The 27118-nt window shown below is 41.6% G+C and overlaps 1 protein-coding gene and 1 long non-coding RNA gene across 2 annotated transcripts; both read right to left on the bottom strand.

Moving 5' to 3' along the window:
- Positions 1–3558: 3558 nt before the first annotated feature.
- On the bottom strand, positions 3559–4575 carry LOC127780827 (uncharacterized). The gene is made up of 3 exons (XR_008018830.1): positions 4165–4575; positions 3944–4092; positions 3559–3858 (listed from the first exon to the last, which is right to left on the bottom strand). It is a non-coding gene; the product is annotated as an uncharacterized LOC127780827 (long non-coding RNA).
- Positions 4576–10117: 5542 nt separating this feature from the next.
- LOC127780837 (uncharacterized) lies at positions 10118–18045 on the bottom strand. The gene is made up of 2 exons (XM_052307808.1): positions 17293–18045; positions 10118–10734 (listed from the first exon to the last, which is right to left on the bottom strand). Exons 1-2 carry the CDS (start codon positions 17912–17914, stop codon positions 10118–10120), a joined length of 1239 nt encoding a protein of 412 aa, XP_052163768.1. The 5' UTR covers positions 17915–18045.
- Positions 18046–27118: the final 9073 nt, after the last annotated feature.

The raw sequence follows: 27118 nt of genomic DNA, 5'->3' as shown, positions 1-27118 counted from the left end.
CCATTGCTTTCTTCATCACCATAGCTTTAGCCCTTTTCAGCTTTAGAACAGATGCTTCAGCAAACATCTCCTCTTGGACAGTTGCCTTCATGTGGGCCAAATTCCACCCAGGGTTGGCAAGGATAATCTTTCCATACTTCTCTGCAATCCTAGTTGCTATAACCATCTTGTTATCCCTTCTAGGTGGACATGCATGCAAGCTCTCAAGAGTAACTATCTGCCAGCTATCACTCCTAGTATTCTTAGACAGCAAGCATACCCAAGGACAGCTTGCCCAATCACATTTGGCACTAACCCTCTTCAAGTCATCCTTGATGAAGTTTATAACCTTCCTCTCAGCTAGAGCATACTTAGTGACAGCCTTCTTAAACTGCTTCTTTGAGCTAAACTTCATGCCCAGCTCAAAAAAAGGAGTCCCTACCTTTTTTTTTATCTAACTTGTTTTCCTTAGTGCTAACCTCACCATCTGTGCCAATCTCCTCCATTGATTCATCCTCTAGGCTCTCAGCAGCAATGACATCAACTTCCCCACCAGCTTCATTATTCATGTTTTGCCATCCTCGTCCTCCAAGATATACATCATCTAAATTCTCCAGCTGTCCTGCCTTCACCTTTCTCTTCACATTCTTGTAGTGCTTCTCTATCTCTATGATCTCCTCATCATCATCTGACCCTGCATCATCTCCAGGAATGTACTCACTATCAGACTCACTCTCTGAAGGTGCCTGGCTTGCCAATGGATCATTGTCACAATTATAAACCACAAGTCGGTTCTCAGGAATTTCAGAACTAATGGCTTTGCCCTTCCTAACTTCATTTGTCTTGGTCCTAATTTCACCTCCTTCAAGAGCTACTACATCTTCAGTACCCTCCATACCACCTTCTGCCACTTCCATCTCCTCTGAATCATCTTCACTCTCATCAGCCTCATAACTGCTGTCATCATTTGATGAGTCACATAGGTCAACTATGGTTGGCTCTTCAGCATATACCTCTGCCACACCTAAATCATCTATGCAATCTGCCATTAACTTACAAACCTTATCATCCAACAAAGCTCTAAGTCCACTATTCAAATCCTTCCCAGGGAACAACCAATGCAACATTGTACCTTCCATCACCTTATAGTGGTCTCGCAAGTGTCCAAATATCTCTGGCAGCGAAATCTTATCTCTATCAATATAGGACAATGCCTCTCTACCCCCACAGTACTTCTTCTCCCTCCCAGATGTCACAAACTCTCCATTGAAATGGAACCTAACCACTAGTTTGTCCAGCAAATCCATCACACCAAACTACAACAGTCCTGCATGCACATTTTAGTAAACAATCAATCCGCTGCTTATTTAAATCCCCTACATACAGATCCCAAACATCCCTGTCCCCCCACTAGCAAATATAATAGCCCCAAATTCCATCAGATCCAACAATATTGTCCTACAAAACTACTAAATAACACCAAATCCAAGAGAATCCCCGTAACAAAACTACTTAAATCGAGCCTACAGTGCTCAACATAGCTTACCTGTGCTCCTCTATTTAACAACGCCGACGAGCTCTTGCTCCTGCGCGGCCACGCACTCCGCCGTGCGACGCTCATGGCGGCCCTCGCCATCGCCCTCTCCACCTCCACTGGTGGCGCTACGCCGCCCTAGCGTCGCTCCTCTCTTCGTCGCCCTCTCCGCCTCCAACTGTGGCGCCGGGCCCCTCTTCGTCGCCGGAGACAACTCGATCTAGGGTTCGCACTAAGAGAGGAACAGAGCACGCGCCAATTTTTTCCCCTCGCTGCTGACTGTAAAACCGAACCCCCCACGGACGCTGACTCAGCGACGCGCTGACTGTGGTCAAAGCGCCACGTCGGACTAAACCGCTAGCCATACTGCCTTAGGACGAAATTTGCACCGGTTTTGTAAGTTAAGGGACCCGTTGTATCTGGTTTTGCGGATGGAGGACGAAAATCGGATTCGTTGACAAGTTAAGGGACCTCAAGTGAACTTATTCCTTATAGATAACATAGACCCAAGGTATCACTCGGCGGGCTTTGTCTGACTAGACAAGAAGGTGGCCCAAGCCGCGTTATACAACTATATAATAGAATTTCTTACTTATTTCACAAGGTATGGTATAAACTTCTTTAAGGATACTTGTGTATTTACTATTAGATAAATATAAGAAAACCGAAGCCGTATATGGCTAGGTAATACCCCTGCGCCTCGACCAATATATAGCATGGGCAGGGATCCTGGCATCGAGGGAAGCAATCTCATATATACAACACCACCGTAAATAGAACTAGGGTATTACCTCTCGGCGAGTGTCTAAACCTATATAAATCCTTGTTTTCTGTCACCATCTAGAATTAGGCTCGATGCATCATAAACCCCTGTTAGTATTACCGATATAAACATCAACACCGTGGCAAGCCGTGATTCACCGGTCAATTTTGCTATATATTTGTCGACAGATGTAATTACAGTACAATCGTAGTGTAATTACACTGTAACTATAATGTAACTTGTATGTAATTTTCAAAAATCTCTCTGCAACATGTTATTTCGGTAAAATGAAGGTCTTGGGAACAAATCCTTTCACATATATATGTGCTGTGATTTTTTTTCCTCACCAAAACAAATATTGTAATAAACCTAACGATTCAAAATTATGTGAAACTTATATACAAGTTACACTGTAGTTGCATGCATTTTTTCTTCCTCACCAGAACAAATATTGTAATAGACCTAACGATTCAAAATTATGTGAAACTTATATACAAGTGACACTGTAGTTGCATACAAGTTATAGTGTAATTACATATAAGTTACAGTGTAATTACATTACAATTGTACTATAATTACATCTGTCAAATTTTTAGGAGAAAATTTATCGACAAATGTATAGGTGATCCCAAACGATATATCGATCTGACTGTGGGATGGAAGCCAAGGGAGCAGGGTTTTTTCGAAAAAGGAAGGTATAAAGTGGGTGGTTTTCTGTTAAATTCCTCCCTAATTTCTAGCCATTGGATTGAGATCGGATGGATGTGCTTGTGCGAGTGCATGTGTGTACGGAACAGCCGGAGTGCAACTGATACATTGCCTTCTGCACCAAGCTCTATATAGATGGCCATAAGGCCCGCCCGGCATAGCCCGGCGCAGGCACGGGTTTGGCACGGCTCAAGGCGATCGGGTTGGCACGACACGGTTGGCACTTCGGGCCGTGCCGTGCCGGCCCACGGGCTGCACCTCAGGCCCAAGCACGTTCCACCAGTAGTTGGGCCTTGTCGTGCCGGCCCGAAGGTACGGGCGGCCCATCGTGTCTTCTTTAAAATAGGTCTATTTCCTCTCCCTCCTCTTTGGGCTGTGACACATATAGAAATAAGTTTATCTGAGGTCCCTTAACTTGTCAACGAATCCAATTTTCGTCCTTAAACCAGAAAACCAGATACGACGGGTCCTTCGACTGTCAAAACCAGATATAACGGGTCCTTCATCTTAGGCCCTATGGCGGTTTGGACTGCGGTTTTTGCTTACGTGGCATCGACGTGGCTAAATTGTCCCGGTCTTCATCTGACGTGGCAATGATGTAGCATTGACGTGGCAATTTGATTTGAAGATTAATAAAAAAGAGTGACCTCACATGTCAGTCACACCAAAAGAACTAATTAAAAAATGCTGGGGCCACGTGGGCCCCACATGTCATTCTCACCCCTCTTCTTCCTCCTCTCTCTCCATCTCCCTCTCCCCTCTCCTCTCTCCAGGAGCACACCTGCATCACTTGCCGCTTCTCGTTGAACCCATTGGCCTGCATCTTCGCGTCGATGATCTCCATTACCTTGGATTGCTCGTACAGCCTCCATGCCTGAAAAAAATTCAGAATGAAAAAAGGTTTTTGTGACAGTGTTGTAAACTCGTAATGTAGAGTTGGGTTCAGAAAAGATTCAGACATGTTCAGGCAGGGACTGCATTTCGTTCAGGAAAGAGAGATCCGTGTTCTTCCTGCTGCTGACGATCTAGAGAACGAGAACTCCAAAGCTATGTGTCAGCTTTCACCATGAGCTCCCCTCTGATGGCGTACTCAGACGCCTTGTAGCCCCTGAAAATCCATGGATCACAAAGTTCAGAAACAAAAATTACAGCCTTCCCATGGTTCACGTGTTCGGACTACCTCGTCATCCAAGCCATCGCGCGTATGACGGCGATGAACGTATGGCGACGCCTTCATCGCCGCCAGATGCGCCGGTTTCGTCCGATGCTTCCCTCTCCTCCGCAGCTTCCCGATATAAGCACGACGCCGTCGCCGCCGGCGTCCATGGTTTCGATGCATCCCACCAGCTCGATCGCAGTGGTGAGCGCCCCGGCCAACTCTACGGCCGAGAATAGTAACACCGGATCGCCGCACCCGCCCGTGCACGCGGCGGTGGCAGGCGCCGCGACGGCGGGGGCCTTCCTGACTCTTCTCTTCTGTTGGCCTCCGTAGTCATTGACGGCTGTGGAAAAGTGGCAGCGGTGGTACCGTGGTAGCCGGCCGGCGAGGAAGCTCGAGGAGAGAGGAGGATTGGCCGGGAGGAAGAGGAGAGGAGGTGCCGACCCGTCGTCGTCCGTGGATATAGCCCACTATTTTTATTTAATCTTTTGTCTAACAGACTCGTGGGCCCCACATTTTTTGTTTTTATTTTATATTTTATATTTTGCTTGCAGCGCCACGTCACCGCCACGTAGGACGAGGGCCAAGTCAAATCAGCCACATAGTCGCCACGTCAGCTGATACCGTCATCCAAACCATCGTAGGATCTTATTTGGACCGGTTTTGATAATTGAGGGACCTGTTGTATCTAGTATTTCGGTTCAGGGATAAAAATCGAACTCGCGGTTAAGTTAAAGGACCTAAAATGAACTTACTCCATATACATATAGCTAAAATAAGTCTATTTTTCATATGTCTAATAATGTCATATAATATGTCTATTTTTCCTCCCTATTTTTTTGACGTGCCTTAAATATGGTTGAGAATAAGTCTGTTTCGTATCCCTAAACTTTGGGCCAGGCCTTGCCAGCCCAGCGTACCGAAGTAGCAGCCCAGACACGGCATGGCTGTTGGGCTGGGCCGACATAGGCACGACCAGAGTCGAGCCGTGCTATGCCTGGGCCGGGACAAAATCACCGGGCATTGAACGAGCCATCGGGACTCAGGCCATATGGCCATCTATAGAGCTCTATCCTAGTCGGCTCGTCGCATACAAACGTGGACGCCACAACTCTATCATTTGCATGTCCGCCTGCAACATGCCACGCCACCGCCAGCAGTCAGCCTCAAGATGCATATATCCATCCAATCACCTGCCTCTGTCTAATCACCATTATGCAGATGGCTCAGAGAAAGTAGGGTGTTCAGATCTAGGGGTGAAAAGTTTTCGGAATTGCTAAGTATCGTTTGATAGATTTACGAGCCTTCCATCATTCGTTTTTTTGCCCGTAGGATATGGTTTTTGAGATCCATGCTAGCACTCTAGCTGCTAACTAACTAGGTCTACGTTATTGTTCCCTAGTTGTTAAACTAGCCGTACGTGTTTTTCAATGCTAATTTATTTATGATCCCACGCATACTAATTACATCGTACTTACATTATAATTACATATTAATTACATATGTAATTTTACTATATTTACGATATAAATATGAAAATTACATATATAATTTTAGTGTATTTACGACGTAAGTCTGAAAATTACATATATAATTTTAGTGTATTTACGATGTAAGTTTGAAATCTACTTGAGCCTATTTGAGCACCGTGAGCTTAGATTGTCCACGTGGCCCTTTTATTTGTTTTTTGTATTTTGTTTGTGTATATTAATGTCATCCGTTAGATGTTGATCTAAAGGGTAAGAAATATGCATGATAGGATGCTAAAAAATCTGTCTCATGATGTATAGGCAGTCCCAAAAGTTTTACCGTGTCATATTGGATATACAGACACACATTTAAAGTATTCAACGTAGACTAATAACAAAACAAATCACATATTCCACATGCAAAATACGAGACGAATTTATTAAGCCTAATTAATCCGTCATTTGCAAATGTTTACTATAGTACCACATTGTTAAATCATGTAGCAATTAGGCTTAAAATATTCGTCTCGTAATTTTCACGCAATCTGTGTAATTATTTATTTATGTTCGTTTATATTTAATACTCTATGCATGTGTCCAAACATTCGATGTGACAGGGTCAAAAATTTTATCAGGGGATCTAAACAGGCCCACAGCTTCCACACCATCGAGCAGCAAGCTACTAGCATCTTGCATTCCTTCGAGTTAGGGTGTGTTTAGTTTGCGAAAAGAAATTTTTTTGGTGTTACATCAAACGTTTGACCGAATGTCGGAAGGGGTTTTCGGACGTGAAGGAAAAAACTAATTTCATAACTCGTCTGGAAACCACGAGACGAATTTATTAAGCGTAATTAATCCATCATTAGCATATGTGGGTTACTGTAGCACTTATGGCTAATCATGGACTAGTTAGGCTCAAAAGATTCGTCTCGCAATTTCCATGCAAACTGTGCAATTAGTTTTTACTTTATCTATATTTAATGCTCCATACATGTATCTAAAGATTCGATGTGATGTTTTTGAAAAAAAAATTTAGGAACTAAACAAGTTCTTAATTAACAGCCCAAACCAACCATCAAGCAGTAGCTCCATGTACATAATCTCCAACCGTATTAAAAATACCACAGTCACCAAGTAACTCACAGATATAATCTTGCACCAAATATTCCTGCACATATAAACTGCTCTAACCTTATAACTAAACCACTAACTAATCACACCAACTATTCTACATAATTTTGCCTGGCTAAATGCACTAACTATTAGCCAAATTATAGTACAAACAGAGACGTCTGAGGTATAAATACAAGACCCCAGAAGAGAGGAGAAAGGCCAACACAAGCCCAAACAAAGCCAATACGATCTAGCGAGCATAGAATTCTTTTTCGAGGAAGCCGACAACTATTAGCCGTCGATCACCTACTCGAGCGTTACGCCGCTAGGCTGATAGAGACTATATTAGGTTCTCCTCCCTATTATACTTGTGAGAGATTGATTATATAATGACAACACCAGTTTTAGCTAATAAAAATAGGGCTATTACCCATCAGTATGGGGCCCAAATCTATATAATAATCCTTATTTTCTATCTCTTTTACTGTAATCTTACTCATACCTTGCTATCAACGTCCCCTTGCATTACAAATGCCGTAAGTGGGTACAGCCTATAGACAACCTTAATGATTAAATATGATATTTAGTAATCAAGTATTATTTATAAGGTGCAGTCGCAACACCCGGCCATTACAAGTTTCTCATGAAATCCAAAGACAAATAACCCTAAAGTTTTTATGTCTAAATCTTGACTTATCTTTATGGCATAGCCTCCGTTTATTTTATACTTAGAACCTCCTAGTCAAAGTAGAAGCAAAACTCTTAGTTTCACTATGAGTCAATCACTCAATTTACCGAACAGTTTTGCTAACGAAACCAAATCACAATTGCTTTAAAAAAAGGTTAATTGGATCCATGCCATTATAAATATATTGTATTAAAAAATACCACTACTATTCATCAAATCAGCTCAGTGCCACTGTGTACTCCCTCCGGTTCTATATTAATTGACGTTTTAGACAAGATTGAGATTAAACTTTTATAACTTGGACCATTAATAACTTTAAAAATACTTAGTTTGAAGAAATTAGAAAAACATATATAGATTTGTTTTTCAAAACACTATAATAAAAGTAAACATGCATTTATTTATTGTATATATTATAATAGAAAAATAAGGTTAAAGATATATCTTGTAGAGCGTGCCATTGTTCAAAGCGTATGCATCAGCCACCCCTGTACTCATTTTTTTGGTATGGTATTTTCGTATGGGCCATTTTGCCCTTCTCTCCCAACCTTTTGCCTCCTCTCCCATCGCCGGGCGCCGGCAAGCTAGGACAATATCCTCGAATCAGATCGGTCTTCCCTAATCCCTCCCTCCCGTCGTTGCAATGGGAACAGCATTGGGAGCAAGCGGAAGGGCGCCAAGGTGATGGCCGGCTGATGCCGCTGGACAGGACACCATTAATTCCTCATCAAGACGCCGGCGCCTCTGCTCAAGCCCTCTTCCTCCGTGGCTCCGTCCCGACCTCCCCACTCCCCGGCGACGGATCCGGCAGGGCCCTCCCTTCCTCCTCCCTCCAACTGCCACTGCCGCTGGGCCGAGCTCCTCCGACGGGCGACGGGCCCTTGACCGAGGCAAGGGGACTAGAAGTGACGCGCCGTCGCTCCTCCGACGACCAGCATGATGCCGCGCGCACCGCCGCCGAGCTTGACGAGGTCGGCTCGTTTATGGGCACTCACGAAGAACGGTTTTTCTCCGTTTCTGGGAACGAATCGACGAGATTCCATGAGATTTCCTTCAGTTTCTCGTCTCAGTTTTGCTTCTGGTTTTGGGTTTTCACGTCACTGCATGATGGCATGATGCAACGATCGATCTCTCAAGATTCCGTGATAATAGTCCAGCCAACACCAAGGTGAAGCTTATCGGGATGTTGATGAACTGCTGCTCGTGGAAATCGATTCTTGTGATCTCGTCACAACTGAGAAAAACTAAAGCGGAGTGAGCCGTCGTCGGCCTCAACGAGCTAAAGAGAAGATAAGGCTGAGGAAGAAGAAGATAAAGGATTAAGGGTATTTTGGTCCATACGAAAATACGGTACACAAAAAACTAGTCTAAGCATGTACTGGACGTATATAATGGCATGATTCAAATTTTAGAAAATACCAGTGGCAGTGAACCAATTTAATGAATAGCAGTGACATTTTTTCAATGTATGTTATTTGCAGTGGCATGTATTCAATTAACCCTGAAAAAATATATAGGGGCTGGCAAGAACGCACGACACATAGTTGCCCCTTGTTTATTTTAATAAGCTGAATAATGAACAACAGGCAACGACGTACATGAGGTTAGTTTATTACATTATTACAATTGGACGACGTATGCGATAATTATATATGGGAGATTGTGAGACAGGTATAGTAATACAAATGATCATAAAAACAACGACACACACATGCATTAACTGTTCCGGCCGTACGTGATGATGTCCGAATGTGAATTAAGGTCGTCCATGTACGTGCTTAATATCTTACCCTGCCCTTGCCCACTTACGAATTGCTGGGAGGCCGAAGATTAGGATGAAGGACCAATAGCGTTCCCCCACATATATAGTGAAGCCTACCACAGAGTCTCGAATTGACAGCTTCCGGTTTCTTGCAATAGCAATGCCGAAGAGAGACTCGATGCCTTCTGATGCCTTGCTGAGCAGAAGTGCAAGCATGACCATCGCGGCAGCGATCGCGATCGCAATGGTGCGGCCAACCAGTGGAAGCAGCACCACGTAGAGTCCCAAAGCTACAGCGGCCGCCAAGCTTCTTCCAGAATTCATCATCAGGCTATATGCAAAATTAATGTGGCGGAGGCGGACCTCGAGTTTATAAGCAGGCACCCCGGCATAGAGCAAGACGGACGTAGCCATGAAATAGCAAACGAATGCTAGAGCGTCAGAGAGGATAAACGCATCGAAAGCGTAGCACCCACGCCCAGCAAGCAACGGCGTGCCGGAGGCACTGCCACCATCGCCGGCCGACCGGTAGCCTCCGGGCAACGTGAAAACCGACGCAAATGTCACGGTTGTGATGAGGATGGAGAAATGGGCCAAGACTTGCGTTGCAGCTGTTACATTCTCCAACATCTTTTCCTCGCCTCCTTTAAATTTGGGGTCGACGATGATGGCGTGTCGTTTTTTGTTGAAGATGTGGCTCTGACTTTCACCATATGGAGCTCCCAATGTCAATAGCAATGTTCGTATGTGGACTCTTAGATCCTGCATGTTTGCAAGAATAGGTACGTTCGTGTACATATATATAAAGGTTAATAGATATCTATCTTCCTCTTTAAATAGAATAAGAGAAGCTAAGATTTACACGCACTATTACTTACCCATGCATAATAACATTTTAGAGGCATCATGCTCCATGAAACATCAATAGGTCTCATGCCCTTCTTATTTAATTCGGTACGTCCAAGCGTTCCTTATGACACCAAATAAGGCGTCGCAAGACTCCAAGATCTCCAGCATGGATAGCGCGGTGTCCCCGTTATTGTCCTGTGCATTCAGGATCAATGCAAACCTTTCCTTCCTCTTCCAGTGGCATACATACTTAACCACTCCAAACCTCTTCTTCTCAACAGCAGCGTGGAGGAAAGTTCTTCCTCTCGCATCTCGCAGAGTGGCGCAGTCTGGGTGTTTCTCAAGCAGGATCTTCACGGTCTCCAGGCTGCCAGCCGACGCGGCGGCGTGTATTGGGTACATCCCTTGGTTGTCCGGCTGGTACGCCGCGAATTCGTTGGCTTTCAGCAGCAGCTCCACCGGCTTTGGCCGCCGCAACGGCGCCAAAACTCGCGGAGAACATATGGGAATATATAGTGCCGACGGTAACCCGTTAATTGATGCGGCCAAGTGAAGAGGTGTGCTCCCGTTGTCATTGTCCCTCTGGCTACTGAGCCGCGCGAGGAGTTCATCATCAGCTGCCACATGCCGGTGATCCCCACCTTCTTGTTGCCGCATGTCGGCCGCCATCAATTGCTTATCGTTGAACCATTCCAAAACCATATCTAGCGCTGCAATATTATATCCACTATTATGGAGCCCGTACAAATGCGCGGGCATCTTAATTATTTAATGTTATTGAATGGAGTCCCGAAAGAAGTTATATCTCACTGTATTCACTTTAAGTGACGGTAGATTACCTTATAATGAAAATGAGAAGAAACTGCATCTTATACAGTCATTGTGTTTTTAATAGATGGATCGTTGTATATCTGTGTCAATAAAATAGTCCTAATACACACTTAAAAAATCATATCTATAACATACCCATTAATTTGGGACGGATGAAGTATCTGGGTGTTCATGTCTCATTTATTTTCAAATCTATGTATAAATAGTCTAAAAATTCTGCTTCTACTGGATAATAGGATAACGTAGTAAAAATTAGACATATAATAGGGTAACAGTTAAAATTAAAAATATAATACGGTAACAATTAAAATTAGACATAATTGTCCATCTAATAGGTAAAGCCCACCGTAGCCACCAAGGTTATCTTTTATGATACATTAAAACATGGGTCCCACATCGATGTAGTCGTACGACCAGTGAAGCATAATTTTTAATGCTTAGTTCACTATCGACATACTTACCAAGGATTGCATTCGTCAATAGGCCACTTAAGCTATATTTCCAACAGCAACCTTTAATTTCATTGGGGCCATCCCAGCTCAGCCATATACATGCCGCTATGTTACTTATGACATGATAGCTAGGGGTGGGCAGAAAAAGACCGAGACCGAGACCGAGAAATTCGGTCATCAATTCGGTCCTAGGTAGTGAAAGACTGAATTTTGTTCGGTCAAAAAATAGTTATCAAAAAATATCTAAATACAATGTACAATCACTATGTTTAATAGGATTAAACTCTAATTTTCACATCCCTACTTCTTCTAGGCATGCAACCTAATAAGAGTCTTTACTCATAAGTGCTTATGAATTTTTTTGTGATTTTTGTGTTGAAAATTTCCATTATTTCTTTGCATATATGAAAATGTTGTTGAGTTTCGGTCGAGACCGAGACCGAGACCGAAAAGACCGAGACCGAATTTGTCGGTCTTGACATTTTTTCACTGAAATTCAGTCTTCACTTTTCAAAGACCGAAAAGATCGAAAGACCGAAGACCGAGACCGAAATTTTCGGTTAGACCGAATGCCCACCTCTAATGATAGCAATCTTTGCTAGCCATATGCAAGAAAGGATAGAGAGGAAAAAAGATGGAGGTGACGAAGTTTCTTTTTAAGTTAGTCGATTAGTGGTATAGAATAGACACAATTTGATTATGGTGTTAATATTTATCACTCAAAATTTAATAATATAGATACATTTTGAGCGGTGTTAGATCATCTGACACAAGTTAAAAAAAAATAGCTAAAGAGACATACAACTATGATAATCTCCAGAGCACCATATCATATTTATATTTTGACAAAGTATGTTAGCTTAGTTTAGTTCCTGATTTGTTTCCAACATTTATTGTTTATAATTACATTAGACACATTTACTAACTCTAAGAAAGTATTTATTTTCACAAACTAATTTACAATAACAAATTCATTGAAGTGCACTTTACAGTCGGGTCATTGAGGTTATGACATCGCATTTTATGCCCGATAAATTGAAATTTTTAACTATAAGAAAAATACAACAGAGTAATTTAATGTGTATCTTACTAAATTGTTTGTTTGTAACCAAAACTAATTGGCAAGAAAGAAAACCTACATTAATTACCATAAATTTTGAGATGGATTAAGAGCTTGTCTTATAGAAAGATCATGGACTGAAATTTATTTATTTATTCATATCTATCTATCATGTCTGCTTCCCACTCCGCAAATAGCAATAAAAGAGTTTTGAAAAATTTCAAACAAAATTCTGTTGTCAGTTTTACATGAGTGGATTCAAATTAGTGTTCTATTTATCAAGTGATATTTGAAAATATGACATGACATTATTTGAAAATTTATTATTAATTGTTACATGTCGGTGTCATATGTCATATTGTATTTAGCACAGTGATATAGCCGTCAATGATTCATTTAGTTTCATGAATATATTGTGTCGTAAATTGCATATCATATCTTACTATAAAATTGATTCCCACTAACTTTTAAAGCTCAGCATATAAGTGTGGTATATCATCACCCACTAACAATTATTATCTTGAGTATTTTAAATATCATGCAAATATGACATATTATTTACAATTTTATTGTATTTTCAGAACTCAATATATATACAAGTAGTGTCAACTCATTATTTTCACATTATTTAAATATATATATCTACCATTTCTATAATGTATAACATGCATTCATCTATAAATCCCCGCGACAAAGCGCTGGGTATATACTAGTATAAATTAAAAAGTTATGCACGTTTAAAATCATTGTTAGACATTTTACGTATCAGAGCATATATGAGGAGTATATATGTGAAGTAATATATTTTTGTCAAAATCCTAGCTAATTTAAGGACCGTTGATAAAATATAAAACATACACTACGTACCTGTGTATGTTTTTTTTTCTTTATCTTTTATACACATACGTTTTCTGGCTTTTCTCGGTGAACAGTACTGCGTATTTGTGTGATGAGAACATAACTAACTCGGATATGACCATGACTACTTTATATATTCATCAACCAAATATTCATATATTTTATATTAGATTTACTTATTATATATTTGAACAAACGTCGTTATACAATGAGTTTCGTGTGTTTCTTTTACAGAGGTACTTGCTTAGGTGAAGGAGAAGAGACCAAGCATAAGAAATGCATGGATAATCAATCAAGACCTTCTCCAGATCCACTACTATCTCAACACGTCACTTTTGGTCCATAGAAGACAAGAGATAAAGTTTTACACATTTTGGATTCGGATTCCGGCCTCCTGACAACATCAACTTCAAATGAACCTAGCCGCTGATCTAGAATGAATCTCGGGGCCATGAGTACTTGTTGGCAAGCTTATGGAGTCTACTTTCAGATGGTTTTGGTCCCACGTTAGTATTCCTACCAAGCTGTCGGGAATCTGCAAAACAAGCCACGTACTTCATTCAGTCCGAATCTGATTTGGATCTTGGGCCTTATAATTGTATCGTAGGCTAGGGGGTGAGCGCCTTAGGTCAACCCTAGGACGTCCTAAATTATATTTATTCAGTAGCCGTCATAGTTTAGGGTCGGGTTTTGCTTAGATTATTTCTGCCATTACAGTTTCGCCGCTAGATTGGTTTGTGAAACCCCAAATTCGAGTGCTTAATTATTCATATGCAATTGTTGCAAACTATATTGTTCTTGTTTGTATTCTTCAATTCGTATGTAGGGATTAGCCTTCCCAGCGAGGTCAACCGGATTTTGGCACGGTTGATAACCAAAGTAGATATGGTACGACGATTGCAGGGGTTCGGATCGTGTTGATCGGAAGCCAAATCATATGTGTCAAGTTTTTACCAAATCGAGAGTTATCGATACTATCGGAAGATTGGGACCTATTTTCCTCCATCGTTGTCTCTTGTACGTACATGTGAAGGAGATTAGAAGGATTAAGGGATTTTTTTTTTGGGTGAACAGAACTACGTATTATTCTCCCCTATATGTCCCTGTCAGGGAGATTAGAAGCGAGGGATTTTTTTTCCGGTGAACAGTACTATGTATTATTCTCTCCTATACGTACCTGAGAGGTAGATTAGACAAAAAAAGGATTTTTAATAGATAAAATACTATAATGATCCAAAACAGTAGAGGTCCGTCAATTTAAGTAAAAAATCAAGGGCCATATATCTTTTAGGTGAAAGTCAATTTAAGTTAAAATCTAATGGTCAAAATCATATCAATCTTTTCTTTTCTTTGAATTTCTAAGTATTTTCTCTAATTTATTAGAGCGCCATGTAATGGCTTAGAAGTGCTCCAGAGGAAGTTTAATAGAATTTTAGTATATAATAGATGTGCACTTGATTAATTCTTATATATACATATATTAGGATCATTTTATTTTCTTTCCTTGTATTAATTAGCTTTTTGTAGTTTTTTTACTCCCTCTAAATCATAAAGAATAAAACTTTCAGATCTTAATTAGCCTTAATTATTCCCAACAAGTATATTTATTGATATTTCTATATCTCTTCTCTATCATTATAAAAATTAAAGATGTTTTTGCCGGTATTTCGGTACGTTAGTCGTGTTTCAGTCGGTTTTTAAGGTCGTTAGCTTTTGAAAATACAGATCCGTGTTTAAGTTTGATTTTAAGCTCATTTGATTTTGAAAATACATAAAGAGTCGTATGAGAAATTTCTTTAAAAAAACTCGCATGCTAATGTGAGATGAAAGTCGGACTCCTAATTACGGCTCATGATTTTCTAGACAAATAAATATCCAAACGAATTTCCACAATGAATTTTACTCTAGTTAAACCATACAACAATAATAATATTAAAATAGCATCACCTGTTGCAATGCACGGGTATTTTTTCTAGTATATTATAATAGAAAATAGTGGTCAAAATTGTTTCTTGGAGATTGTATCCTAGCCCAAAATGACATGTATTATTGACCTAGAGAAATGACCTGTATTATCGACCTAGAGAAAGTACTTGATTATTCATGCGTCGAAAAGCCTACCGCAATATCCCGTTGGGCTTTTGAATTGGGACTACACATAATTTTTAGTCTTGGTTCCTATTTGAACCAAGACTAATGTGATTTTTGCATGTCACAGCAAAAATCACTAATAGTAGTGACAGCAGAAAACGACTGCACCCTAAATGGGTGAGGTACCTGCACTTTGCCGGTCGATTTCTAATGTTCTCATGCACTTTGCTGTTAAGCTGGTATCCCCAGCATATGCTGTTGGTTTTAATGAAAAATATGATCTGATGACCTTTTATTAAAAGTTAAATAAATAAAATGTATGCATGCGCATGTGTATGCTAGTATCTCCTTCCATCAATGCGTATGTACTCCTTCGATCCGTTCCTAAGAGTGTAGTTTCAGCATTGAAGAATATGCCTAAAAATATTGTATCTTATATATATCTATATAGTTCATCTCCTGTAGTTAGAATTTATTCTCTCCTCCCGCAGTTTGTCACATCACTTGAAATTAATCTAGCCATTAGATCCAAAATGGATGTCCAAGATGTTTACTTTCCAACGTGCAGCGAGAATGCCTTAAATCCAAATTTGCTTGGACCATGGCACTCTACCGGTTCATGCATGTTTACACATGCATGACAAGCATTCCACCTTATTATAGCCATACCATTATTATTAGCCACTATCTTTCGGTGGATTACTCATCTTCTAGAAACTGTCCAGCCAGACAAGCAGTGGATTAGCCTCATCCATTGATCATTCAAGATTTCTCACAAATTTCATCTCACATCCATTGTCGAGAGTCATGTCAGTTATCGGTTTCTTACTCCAGTTCAGTGCATTTGTATCATTCAAGATTTCAAAGACCCAAGCAATTTATCTTACATCGATTGTCGGGACTCATGTCAGTTCTCCAGTCTCATCTCACATCGATTGTCAAGGCTCAAGGCAGTTCTCCAGTTTCATCCTCAATTGGTTTGGTTATGTTTCACAATCGTCATCTCTATTCTGCTAATCTTCTGGAGCTGCTCCAACCATGGGTTTCATCTAATATTTCCATCATGAAACTGAAGGTATTTTGCTTTTCATCGTCATAGCTTTGTTTTGGTATCTAATGATGTATTAAAATAGTTACATTATATATGAGCTTAGTGATTAAAATAATATTTGTACAAGTGCTAACTAAATATTTTATCTTAACATTTATTGATGGAAAATCGCTAACATGGAAGTACTGTCCAACAGAACGGCAGAAGATAGCAAGCATGGTTCACTGCTTCACCGTTTTCACTCTGCATTGAAGATTTTTTTTCTAGAAAATTTGAGTGACTAATATCTCTTTCTTTGCAGCACACTCATATATTGAACCTAAATGTATAGTACTGTACTATTTGATACGCATGTATATTGAGATTTCTCAATTAATATATGCATGACAACTTAAATTCGAAATTGCGTTCATCTTCTTTTCTAACATGTTCTTAAAATGCGCATCCTTACAAAGATAGAAACTATTTAGCACGCAAATATTCCGTAGCAACTTACGGGGTGTCATCTAGTTTTTATACCCTTGAATTGTACTTCTTTCTTCTCCTCGTTATTCCTCTTCACATTAATGAAAGGATAGTTGTTATTTTAACCTCCTGCTTAATATGTTTTCGACTGGTTAAAACGGTAGGTGTTCTAGAGGCAGAGGTAGTACTACATCGGATGATTAATATTGTAAGGAGTGGATTATGAGTATTATATTACTCCCTTTGTTTAAAATTACTTGTTTGTTCTACTCTTTAATCATTGATTTTTAAAAGTTCATATAGTTTGATGTCATAAGGTTTTAAGACTTGGAAAAATATACATATAATTCACTTCTTAGAATAGACAAATTTCGAAAAACTGATGGTTGAAAAAACAAAAATGGTTTGAGTTAGGATAAAAGTAGAACGACAGATAATTTGAAACAAAGTCTGTATTTACCTTGAGGAAAAGAAACAGCTGCATGCCAGACGTTCCGTCCATCTGGTCCGGAGTAGGACAGCTCGCCTTCAGTTTTGTCGAACAGATGCTTTGCAATGCCAATTTCACCCAGTGAGATGGCCAGGTACAATGGGGAAGCAGCCTTCTCATTCGGGTGTTGGATGGCGGCCAGCTGTGGATCGGCGGCCATCAGCTGGTCGATGCAGTCCAGGGCCAGCTGCTTATCGTCCTCGTTGTCGGCAGCAGCAGCAGCTGCACGGACCGCATGGTGCAACGCGGTCTCCCCACGGTTGTTGTGCATTCTCAGGTACGCCACCTCCTTCTCCGCCTTCTCCGCCTCCGTATTTCCGTCGTCGCCGGCAGCCGCGAGGTGGATGAGGAAGGAGATCATCTCGGCGTTCCCGGCGGCCGCGGCGCAGTGCAGGGGCGTGTCACCATTGCCGTTGGGCGCGTCCAGGAGGTGCTTCTCCCTGTAGTAGATCAGCCTGGCGCAGTCGCGGAACTTGTGGCTGTCTCCGCACTCCGCGACCACGTGCAGCAGGGAGCCCCCCTCGGCTGTCACCCCATCAAGTGGCGGTGGCGCCGCCGCCGGGAGTGAGGAGGTGACCGGTTCGATCAACATCACCAGCAGCCGCAGCCGCAGCAGGAGTACGCCGGGGAGGCGGGACGACGTCCACGACGACGACGACTCCCTCTGATGTCACAAGTGGATCCATGTTGAGCCCCAGCAGCTCCTTGAGCAGATCGCTGTCGCCGCGGCGAGCAGCCATCAGCAGCTGGGGATCCACTTGTGGCCGTACGGGATCGCTTGCAGGTCCAGCAGCCTGTTGGTCAGCTTCGTTAGCGGCTATATCGGCCATCTAGCGACTAGCGATTGGACGAAGATACTGACTCTGGCCTTTCCGCTAGGCTTGCCTGTTGCATGTTGCATTGTTACCGTCAATCCCGGTTTTAAAAACTGAAAACTTAAGTGTACACATTCATAACATATATATCACGAAAGAAATAAAGCCTAAAAAAACAGTACTAGGTAACTTTAATTTTGGCGAAAAAAAAGTTCCGAAAACAAAATATACAAAAACCTAGATCCAAAATCTAGAAACCCTAATCCGCTGCCGCCATCATGTCCGATCCGTTGTCGTCATTGTGCCGAGGTCACCACCATCTTTGCGTCGGGATCCGCCGAGGGCTCTATCGTCATCACTCGAGGCCACTGCGACCGCTATTGTTGTCCGAATCCGTGCGGGAGGGGGAGGGGCGAGGGAGGGTGGAGATCAGCAGTGGCAGATCCTACGCTCTCGATGCCCGCCAGCAGCGGATCCGGCGTGCTCGAGGCCGGCCAACAGATTCGGCACGCTTGAGGCTTGGCGGCGGCGGATTCCGCTTGCCCGAGTCCCGAGGCAGATCAGGCTCACCTAAGGCTGCCACCCTCGTTGACAACAACAACACCACTGCTGCAAATGCCTGAGACCACCACCGTTGCCACCGCCCGAGACTGCTAGCCCCGTCACCGGGAGTGGGGAGGGGGGGAGAGGGAGTGGGAGGAGACATGAGAGGAGTGGGAGATGCAGTGGGAGAGTGGGTAAAAAAAGAGGTGGAGAGAGGAGAGAGGAGAGAGAGATGCGGGAGAGTTAAGTGGCAGAGAGAGGGGAGAAAAAAGTGGGAAGAGAGAAAGGGGGTATAGGGTTAGGCTGTGTTCCCAACTTCTCTCCATCGTTTTTCACGGGCACGCTTTTTAAACGGTTAAACGGTGTTTTTTTTTGCAAAAAGTTTCTATATAAAAGTTGCTTAAAAAAATCATATTGATCCTTTTTTTAAAAAAATAGCTAATAGTTAATTAATCACGTGTTAATGGACTGCTATGTTTTCCGTACGTGGGAGATTTGTTCCCATCTCCTCATAACGAACTCAAACTTACTTTTTTATGCAGGCCTCTTAGAATGCCTGCATGCGAAAATTGCTTTTCGCTTACGGTTTTTGAACTGTATGTGGGGAGACTGATTTTTGCATGCGAAAGTAGTTATGGTCCGTCTGTAACCTAGAGGGAGTCTCATCCATAAAAACTAATTCTATAATAGTGGAGCCAACCTGATCGACATGCCCATAAGCAGTCAAACCAGGTTTCTATCTTAGACTTATGTTAGGATTTGATTGATTTGTATCTTAAGTTCTTTTATCTTTACCATATAGATATCATCTATATATACAGTTCCTGAAACTCAATACAATAACTCCAATATTTACCAGTAATTTCTCTCCCTATACTGTTCACCATATATATATTTGATAAGCACTCCAAATATTCCACTATTATGCAAGCATACCGTCCTCTCTATTTCTGATATAATTATAAAATTAGGCAAGAGTACGTACCTTATGAACTAGTCATTATTCGGCAAGCCATAATAGGCATACATTTTATGTGCCCTTTTTATATTACGCAAGGGTTGTTTCATGTATGGACATGACTACACAGTGAGTGGTAGCTGGTTTGTCTAAACCAGCTACCACTCCATCTATGAAAGACTTTATCCACCTATACTTCAAATAAAATTTTCTCTTAAACTATTCATCCGATCTACGATCCGATTACACCGTTGTTTTCGTAATAATTAAATCTTTATAACAAGATCTCACATGATTATATTTTGATGAAAAATCACAAATTACTTTTATGATATATCTAAATTACTTTTAGATTTCACTAAGTTACTTCTTAGACATATAAAAGTAAATTCAGCAAAGCCTAAAGGTAATTTACATATATAAATATAGAAGTAACTTAGAACAAAGAAAGTAACTTTAATGCATGCATTTTTCATTGGACATGACTACACAGCTAGTCGTAGCTGGTTTATACTCCATCTAGTGTCTCCTTTCAAGTTGAAAAATGCAATAGTATGTATCTTATGTGTGTTGAAGTTAACATTGAACTTACTTTTAAAATTTGATAAACTTATGTGTGGTAATCTGTACTGATTAAATAAAGTTTTCTATATAAATTCATATTTTATCCCTACAATGAATTTACTTCTAATGTCGTGACAAAGTTACTTCCATTTTGTTTTAAGTTACTTTTATAATATATATAAATTACTTTTAGACTTTATTAAATTTACTTTTATATGTCTAAGAAGTAATTTAGTCAAATCTAAAAGTAACTTATATATATGATAAAAGTAACTTACGTATATAATAAAAGTAATTTATAAATATAAATATTTTTTCATCGTAATATAATCATGTAAGATCTTGTTGTGAAGATTTAATCGTAACGAACACAATGGTGTAATTGGATTGTAGATCGGATAAGTAATTTGAGAGAAAACTTTATTTGAAGAGAAAAAAGGCATACATGTCTATCTCAGTCCTTCCTGCTATGTGGCTGTGTCAGCCTGTCTGCAGTCAAGTACTAGTAGAGAAAGCGATAACGTAAGCCGAAAATGAATAGATAACGAGATCGGACGGTCGGAGATGCGTCGCGTGATTAGACTAAAATGAGAGCGCGCACTATTTAGATTTTACGTTCATGTAGGGGTGAAAACGGTACGGAAACTTTCCGGACTCCCGGACCTATCTTTGGAAACGGAATATATCGGTCGGAATTTTTCGAAAACGGAAACGGATTCGGAAATATTTTCTTGGAAACGGAATCAAAAATGATAATGGCAGTTTCCGTCGGAACTCAGAATCGGTCGGAAACTTTCCGGAATTTTTCTCGAAATTTCCAGAAATCACAAAATACCTTGAATTCTTTTTTTTAAGCACTGAATAATTAATACAATGGTGTTTAGCTGTTATTTTTTTAAAAAATATTTGTTATGCAAATCTAAAATCGCATAAGAATATTTTTTTTCCTGCATTAGGATTTATCAATAGCATTACTAATTTATTCCATAGATTGTGTTTTATGATGTACCTTTGATACTTAACAATTGGACTTGTATGATTATGTTTTATGATGAATTGTTGACCATTGAGACTTGAGAATTAGGTTTATCAGTTAAAGGGGTTTTTTTATTCCGATAAATTTTCGTTACCGTATTCGCGCCGGTTCGTTTTCGCTCCGTTTTCGGTTTCGATAATATTCTATTCCGTTTTCATATTCGGGGTTTCCGATTCCGATTTCGATTACGAAAAAAATATGAAAACGAAAACGATAAAGACGATTTCCGTCCGTTTCTGTACCGTTTTCACCCCTAGTTTCATGGATTTAAAAGCACTATTGCAAAATCGATTTTTCATGACACCACCATATTTTTTTCTCTAGCAGTTATAAGTGGAAACCGCCAGCGAAAATATTACGAGAGGTGGGAGGCTATGAACCGCCAGTGAAAATAGATCTTTGCTGGCGATCAGATTAAGAGGGCCGCTAGCAAAAATATAGCTACTTTCGCTATCGGCCACTTAAATAACCGCTTGTGAAAATATGATTTTCGATGGCGGCCCACTTTACTCGCAGACAGCGAAAATAGATTATCGCTGGCAGTTATTTTCATATGCGGCCGGTAAAGAGGAACACCAGCGAAAATAAATTCGCCATATTAACCAACCGCGTCCAACCCTAGGTCTCCTCTCCTTTTCTCCAGCGAAAATAAAGGCTCCGACTCCCTCAAATCTGGCGCGCCTGTCTCCTCCTTCCTTCCTCCCTCTCCCTTAGTCGTCGGTGCGCGGCGGCGGGCCACGGGTGGCGGCGTCCACCAGTCCTCGCCGGGGGGCTCGGCTGCGGCGGAGCTCGTGTCGCGGTGGTGGATCCAGCAGCGCATCTGGTGGGCTCGGTGGCGACGATGACGCGGGCGACGGATTCAGCGGGCTTGGCGTCTTGTCTCGGCGACGACGATGGCGTGGGCGATGGATCCGACGGGCTCGGCGACGACGATGGTGCGGGCGACTGCTCCAGCGGCGGGCTCTCTTCTCCCTCTCCCTCCTCCACCGCCGCCAGCTGCCCTCGCCACCACCGTTGCGAGCTCGGGGCCGGCCGGATCCAGCCGTCGCGATGACGGGGGAGGCCGGATCCACCGCCGCTGCAGACGGGGGCAGCGCCGCGATGAGTGCAATTTTTTGTTGATTTTTGTGATGCTTGAATGCTTGGGTGAATGAAAAATTTTTACTGTAAATTGTTGGTGTAAATTTCTGTGGATTTTTTAATGCTTAGTTAATTTTCTGTGAAATTTTTGAATGGTCGAGCGTTAAGGGAGACGGAGGGACGGAGCTCCTTTTTTAAAAGAACTTGGCGAGCATTTTCATCGGTTCTCTCTGTTCTCTCGTCTCTCGCTGCTCTCTAGTGATTCGCCGGTTCTACGTGGCACGTTCTCTCAAGATGGCCGGACATATGTGAACTAGGAAGGACGATGAAGGTGGTGAGGTGCAGCAACTCACCTTGCTTTGGGTTGTCGGAGGAGATCGACCGGTCTCTGTCGAGGCAGTGGTGAAGCGGAGCAGATGCGGAGCCGAGCGCGAGTGCACACCAGGTGCTCGACGATGGGCACCCGCCGGTGTCCTTCTCCCTCCCAGCTTAATTAGAGAATGCGGTGGAATGGCTCGTGGTCAAGGTGTGGAGCAAGAGAAGCAGACGAGCTCCTTCACATGGGAATGGGGCGCGGTGTGGAGGCAGAGAAGAGAAGCGCCGACGCGGCACGGTTGCACTTGCACTTCCACGCCAGGCGGGGTCTTTAGCGGGGTCCTTTTGCCACGACGTCTTCGCGAGTCGCGACACGACGACCCAGCTGGGGTGGGTGGGGCTGGCTTGCGAGTGGCTGCAGGTGCCCGGGCGTGTGACTTAAGCGAAGGCGACGCGACGGAACGGCGCCACGCGGGGCCAGCATGTCAGTGGCGCTGTGCGAGCTGATGGGGCAGCGTTCCGGTGCGACACAGCGCGCCACGTGGTCTCCTAGTCGCTGGGGTCTTTTTATATACTACTCCGTGTTGTGTGCCCGTGCGTTTGAAAATCATGTTCAAAGCTAGATATTCACCCTACTACTGATAACCCTTTCATAATTCATCAAACGTGAATGAGCCATGAGAGCTACTTCCTCCATTTCAAACTGTAAATTAATTATTCTATCATTTTTCATATTTATATTATGTCTAAATTCATTAACATTAATATTAATATGAGAAATAGTAGAATGACTTACATTGTTAAACGGAGGACGGAGGGAGAGTAGTATTTTGTTATACCAAATGATATTGTTTACGAATCAAAAGATGTAACGTATTAAGCGAATTATATGGCATGATTAATTTTCGATAATCCAGACACAACTATTTCTTTGTAGCCAAGGTGCACCTTTTCGAATTAGTGTCATATCCAACCCTCAGTAATACGACATTTTTCACCAAGTTTTGATATATTTTTTTATCTAATATCAATTGATATTACTATTTCAAATTTGAATTCTTGAATACCATTCGAAATCTCACTTGGAATCTACTCTCCTATGTGTTGAAACCTCGAAATTTCACGGTTTTTATAGGCTCTTTTGCACTATGATAATGTATCAATATTTAAATTTGAAGAAGATGAGTAAAAATTTAGATAGCAGTTAGCATAACTCATCATCTAAATATGATTATTCTGTAGATGGAATTTGTCAATTGCATATCTTGACCAATCGAACTATCGCCCTGTTTGGGGAGCTTAAGATTCTGAGAATTTGCTAGTTGATAGCTAGCTTCTGAAAATCTGGAGAAGCTAGGTTTTCCAGCTTCTGGCTTCTAGGTCATTTTCTGATTTTACAACTACAGATTCTCAGAATCTAGGTGACAATTTGCACTGTTTGGAGGAGCTGAAGATTCGGAGATAACCTATAGCAGCTAGAAGATTCCCCAAACAAGCCCTCTATGGCACTCAATATCGTGCCACTCCATTGACCTCACTACATGAATCACAACAGACTGCAACATGGATTGCTTACTTAAAAAACTAAAAACAAAAGAATCCAAAATTTAGGGGAGTCTGGCAAGGTAGTGTAAATAGCTTCGGCACTCTATTCAGTTGCTTGTTGACATTTTTGCTAGGGCTAAAAACCCTCAAAAACAAGCATTACTGACAGGAAGTATCAAAATGTTGGATAAAAAGGTGACTCCCCGAAAAAAGTTAAAAAGGTGGCTCACACACCCTAGTATGTCAAAGCCAATCTGTGTAAAGCTCGCCACATATTGATTTTCTAATAAGTAATTTGCAGTCAAAAAAAATCAAGGGTGTGTTTAGTTCACGCGAAAAATGAAAGTTTGTTTGAAATTGAAATGGTATGACGGAAAAGTTGAAAGTTTGTGTGAGTAAGAAAGTTTTGATGTCATGGAAAAGTTGAAAATTTGAAGAAAAAGTTGGAAACTAAAACAGGCCAAGTACTGCCTTAACTATTCTCGGTTTCTAAAGCTCTCCTAGAAGTTCTTATTTTCACATCTGTACATGCCTTCAGAAGTCAAAACACAAACTGGCAAAGGTCTTCCGAGCACACCCTGTACCCGTACTTCGCTCCTTGACTTGTAAACATTCTACCTATGAGCTAAAATGTTTACGAAAGTGAAATACATATCATATAGAGAACAGAAAGGATGAATGGTTTAATATGTTGTCAATTAAAAAATTGGAAAGAATTAGAACGCTAACCTTTTTGTTTTAAAAAGAACATATTATTCCTTTGAGCTTAGGCCTTCACTTACAGCTATTTTTCATTTCACAATTGAAGGCAGCAAAATGAATCACTGAAACATATTAAAAAAAAAACTGCTTACTCCCATCTACGGAAACAAAATTGAGAGCACTTATTTATTTAATATATGTATGTACTCCAACCAGATCACTATTGCAGAGCAAAAATATGTAGAACATCACATAAATAAATCTAAGCCATGACGCTGCAACACAGTACCAATATGTCCTTAAAAATGTTAGAATTAGAATTGAACAAAGACCCTATGAAACAAATTGAGGGTGCCACCAGACAAAATAATCTCACCCTCCTGATTTTGCATATAAAAATTAAAAAGTGAGATGTAATCATATAAATAATGAAAACACTTCCATTTTGGAGTGAGGACGAAGAGATTGGTATCTGAATTGAACCAGAAATTCCAAAGCAAAAGATGATTGTCCAACTTCAGATTTCGAACTAAAAGGAATTCTTAAATACATATATGATACGCTCCCTTCATTTCAAGATATACACTTTGTACCACAATAGAAGCATCCGCACTGATTCCCATCGCTTCAATTATTCCAGAGCCAATCAGATGCTTTGGAAAGGAATTTAATCAATGCAAAATTCAAAAACTAACAACTGAAGTAACTAAAAGAATCTTTTGAGAAATCCCTATATTTAGAACGGAGGGATTATATGATCAATTTGTTGATCCATCATTCCAACAAATGAAAACTAAAAAACGCTAATTAGTTAAGTGATGGGAGTGGCAGCTGGTAAGTTTGGCATCGGTTGCGCCAACAATTACCCAGGTGCGGTGGTGCCGGCGCGCGGTGCAATGCCGTCAACCAGAGTTCGTCACCTAGAAGTGAGAGGACCGGCGTAGGGGGCGGCGGACTGGATGGCGGTCAAGGACCTGATGACAACGGCGCTCGCTGCAACGACAGCTAAGCCAAGAGCTATCATAAGCATCCATGCCAATTTTATATGTAAGATCAATATGTGTTTTGATTCTTATTCTATGATGAATAATTGGCATATGTGATTATTGGTTTTGATATTTGAAGATTATCGTCGAAGTGGTTTTGGAGATAATCAATTTTCAGGTGATGAACAGGGTTTGCTGTTTTGTCAGACCGGTCAGACCAGGTGGAGGTTGCTGGTCAGACCGGGTGGAGGTTGCCGGTCAGACCGACGCTATGTGTGCGGTCAGACCGGCTGGCCCGCGATCTGACCGGCCGACTCTGTGTCGGTTTCGGTTTCGGGTTGTTAGTTTGGATATCCGTGATTGTTTCATGATTATGACTTCTAGGTGGATACTATACGTATGTAATACTGTTGTTTGCTACTAATGAGTCAAGTTGGAGATAGCTTGGTCTCGAAATATGGTTTCTTTGTTTATTTCATGTGTAGGTGACTCGATGCCTCGGGAGAGTATTTGCGGTGATGGACCGGGAGTCGGCTTGGGGATAAGACGACGTCCGTGGTGATCAGAGATCATACGGGATACTTAGGCTAGAGTTGATGCACGTGGTTGATGGAGATTCCATATGACATACGATGGAGGTATTGTGTGCGTATGGGATGCGGAGTCGAATTTGGAAGGAGTCCAAATTTGGTACGATTGGTTGGTTATGTAAAGTTTGTTTCTTGTACTAGAGGGTTTACTAAGGTGTTTAGGACTCTTAGTATGAGTTTGGTTCGTGGCTTTAGGCTGCCTACCTCATGTATAAATAGAGGGGGAGCGTGAGGCTTCCCGGTATCGCTTTTGAAAGCAATTGAGTTGCTAGTTTAGTTAGGGTTTCGAGTTTAGTCGAGATTTTTGTAAGGAGTGCTGTTGATGTACTTTGTAAACACAGAGAGAAGCAATAAAGTTGTCATCTACTTTGAGAGTTCTTCGATTTGTGTTTCACCGGGTTTCGACGGTCTAACTGGCGGCTCAGCGGCGCTCAGACCAGCGACGCACCGGCGGTCAGACTGGCTAGGGCGAGGCGGTCAGACCAGCGGCGACATCAGGCGCGGCAGGGATTCCAGGGCAGTCCAACCGGAAGATCAACACCGGTCAGACCAGCGGCTACGCTTCGGTCAGACCGACAGATCAATCTCGGTCAGACCGATCTCCATCGATTTCGAGGGTAACTTTTATTTCCGCTAAAAGTTTTTGGTTTTTGGGTATACCA

The sequence above is a fragment of the Oryza glaberrima genome, chromosome 7 (genome assembly GCF_000147395.1).
Source record: "Oryza glaberrima chromosome 7, OglaRS2, whole genome shotgun sequence".
NCBI lineage: Eukaryota > Viridiplantae > Streptophyta > Magnoliopsida > Poales > Poaceae > Oryza > Oryza glaberrima.
Note: the sequence above shows the minus strand (reverse complement) of the source record. Positions and strands in the feature narration are given on the sequence as shown.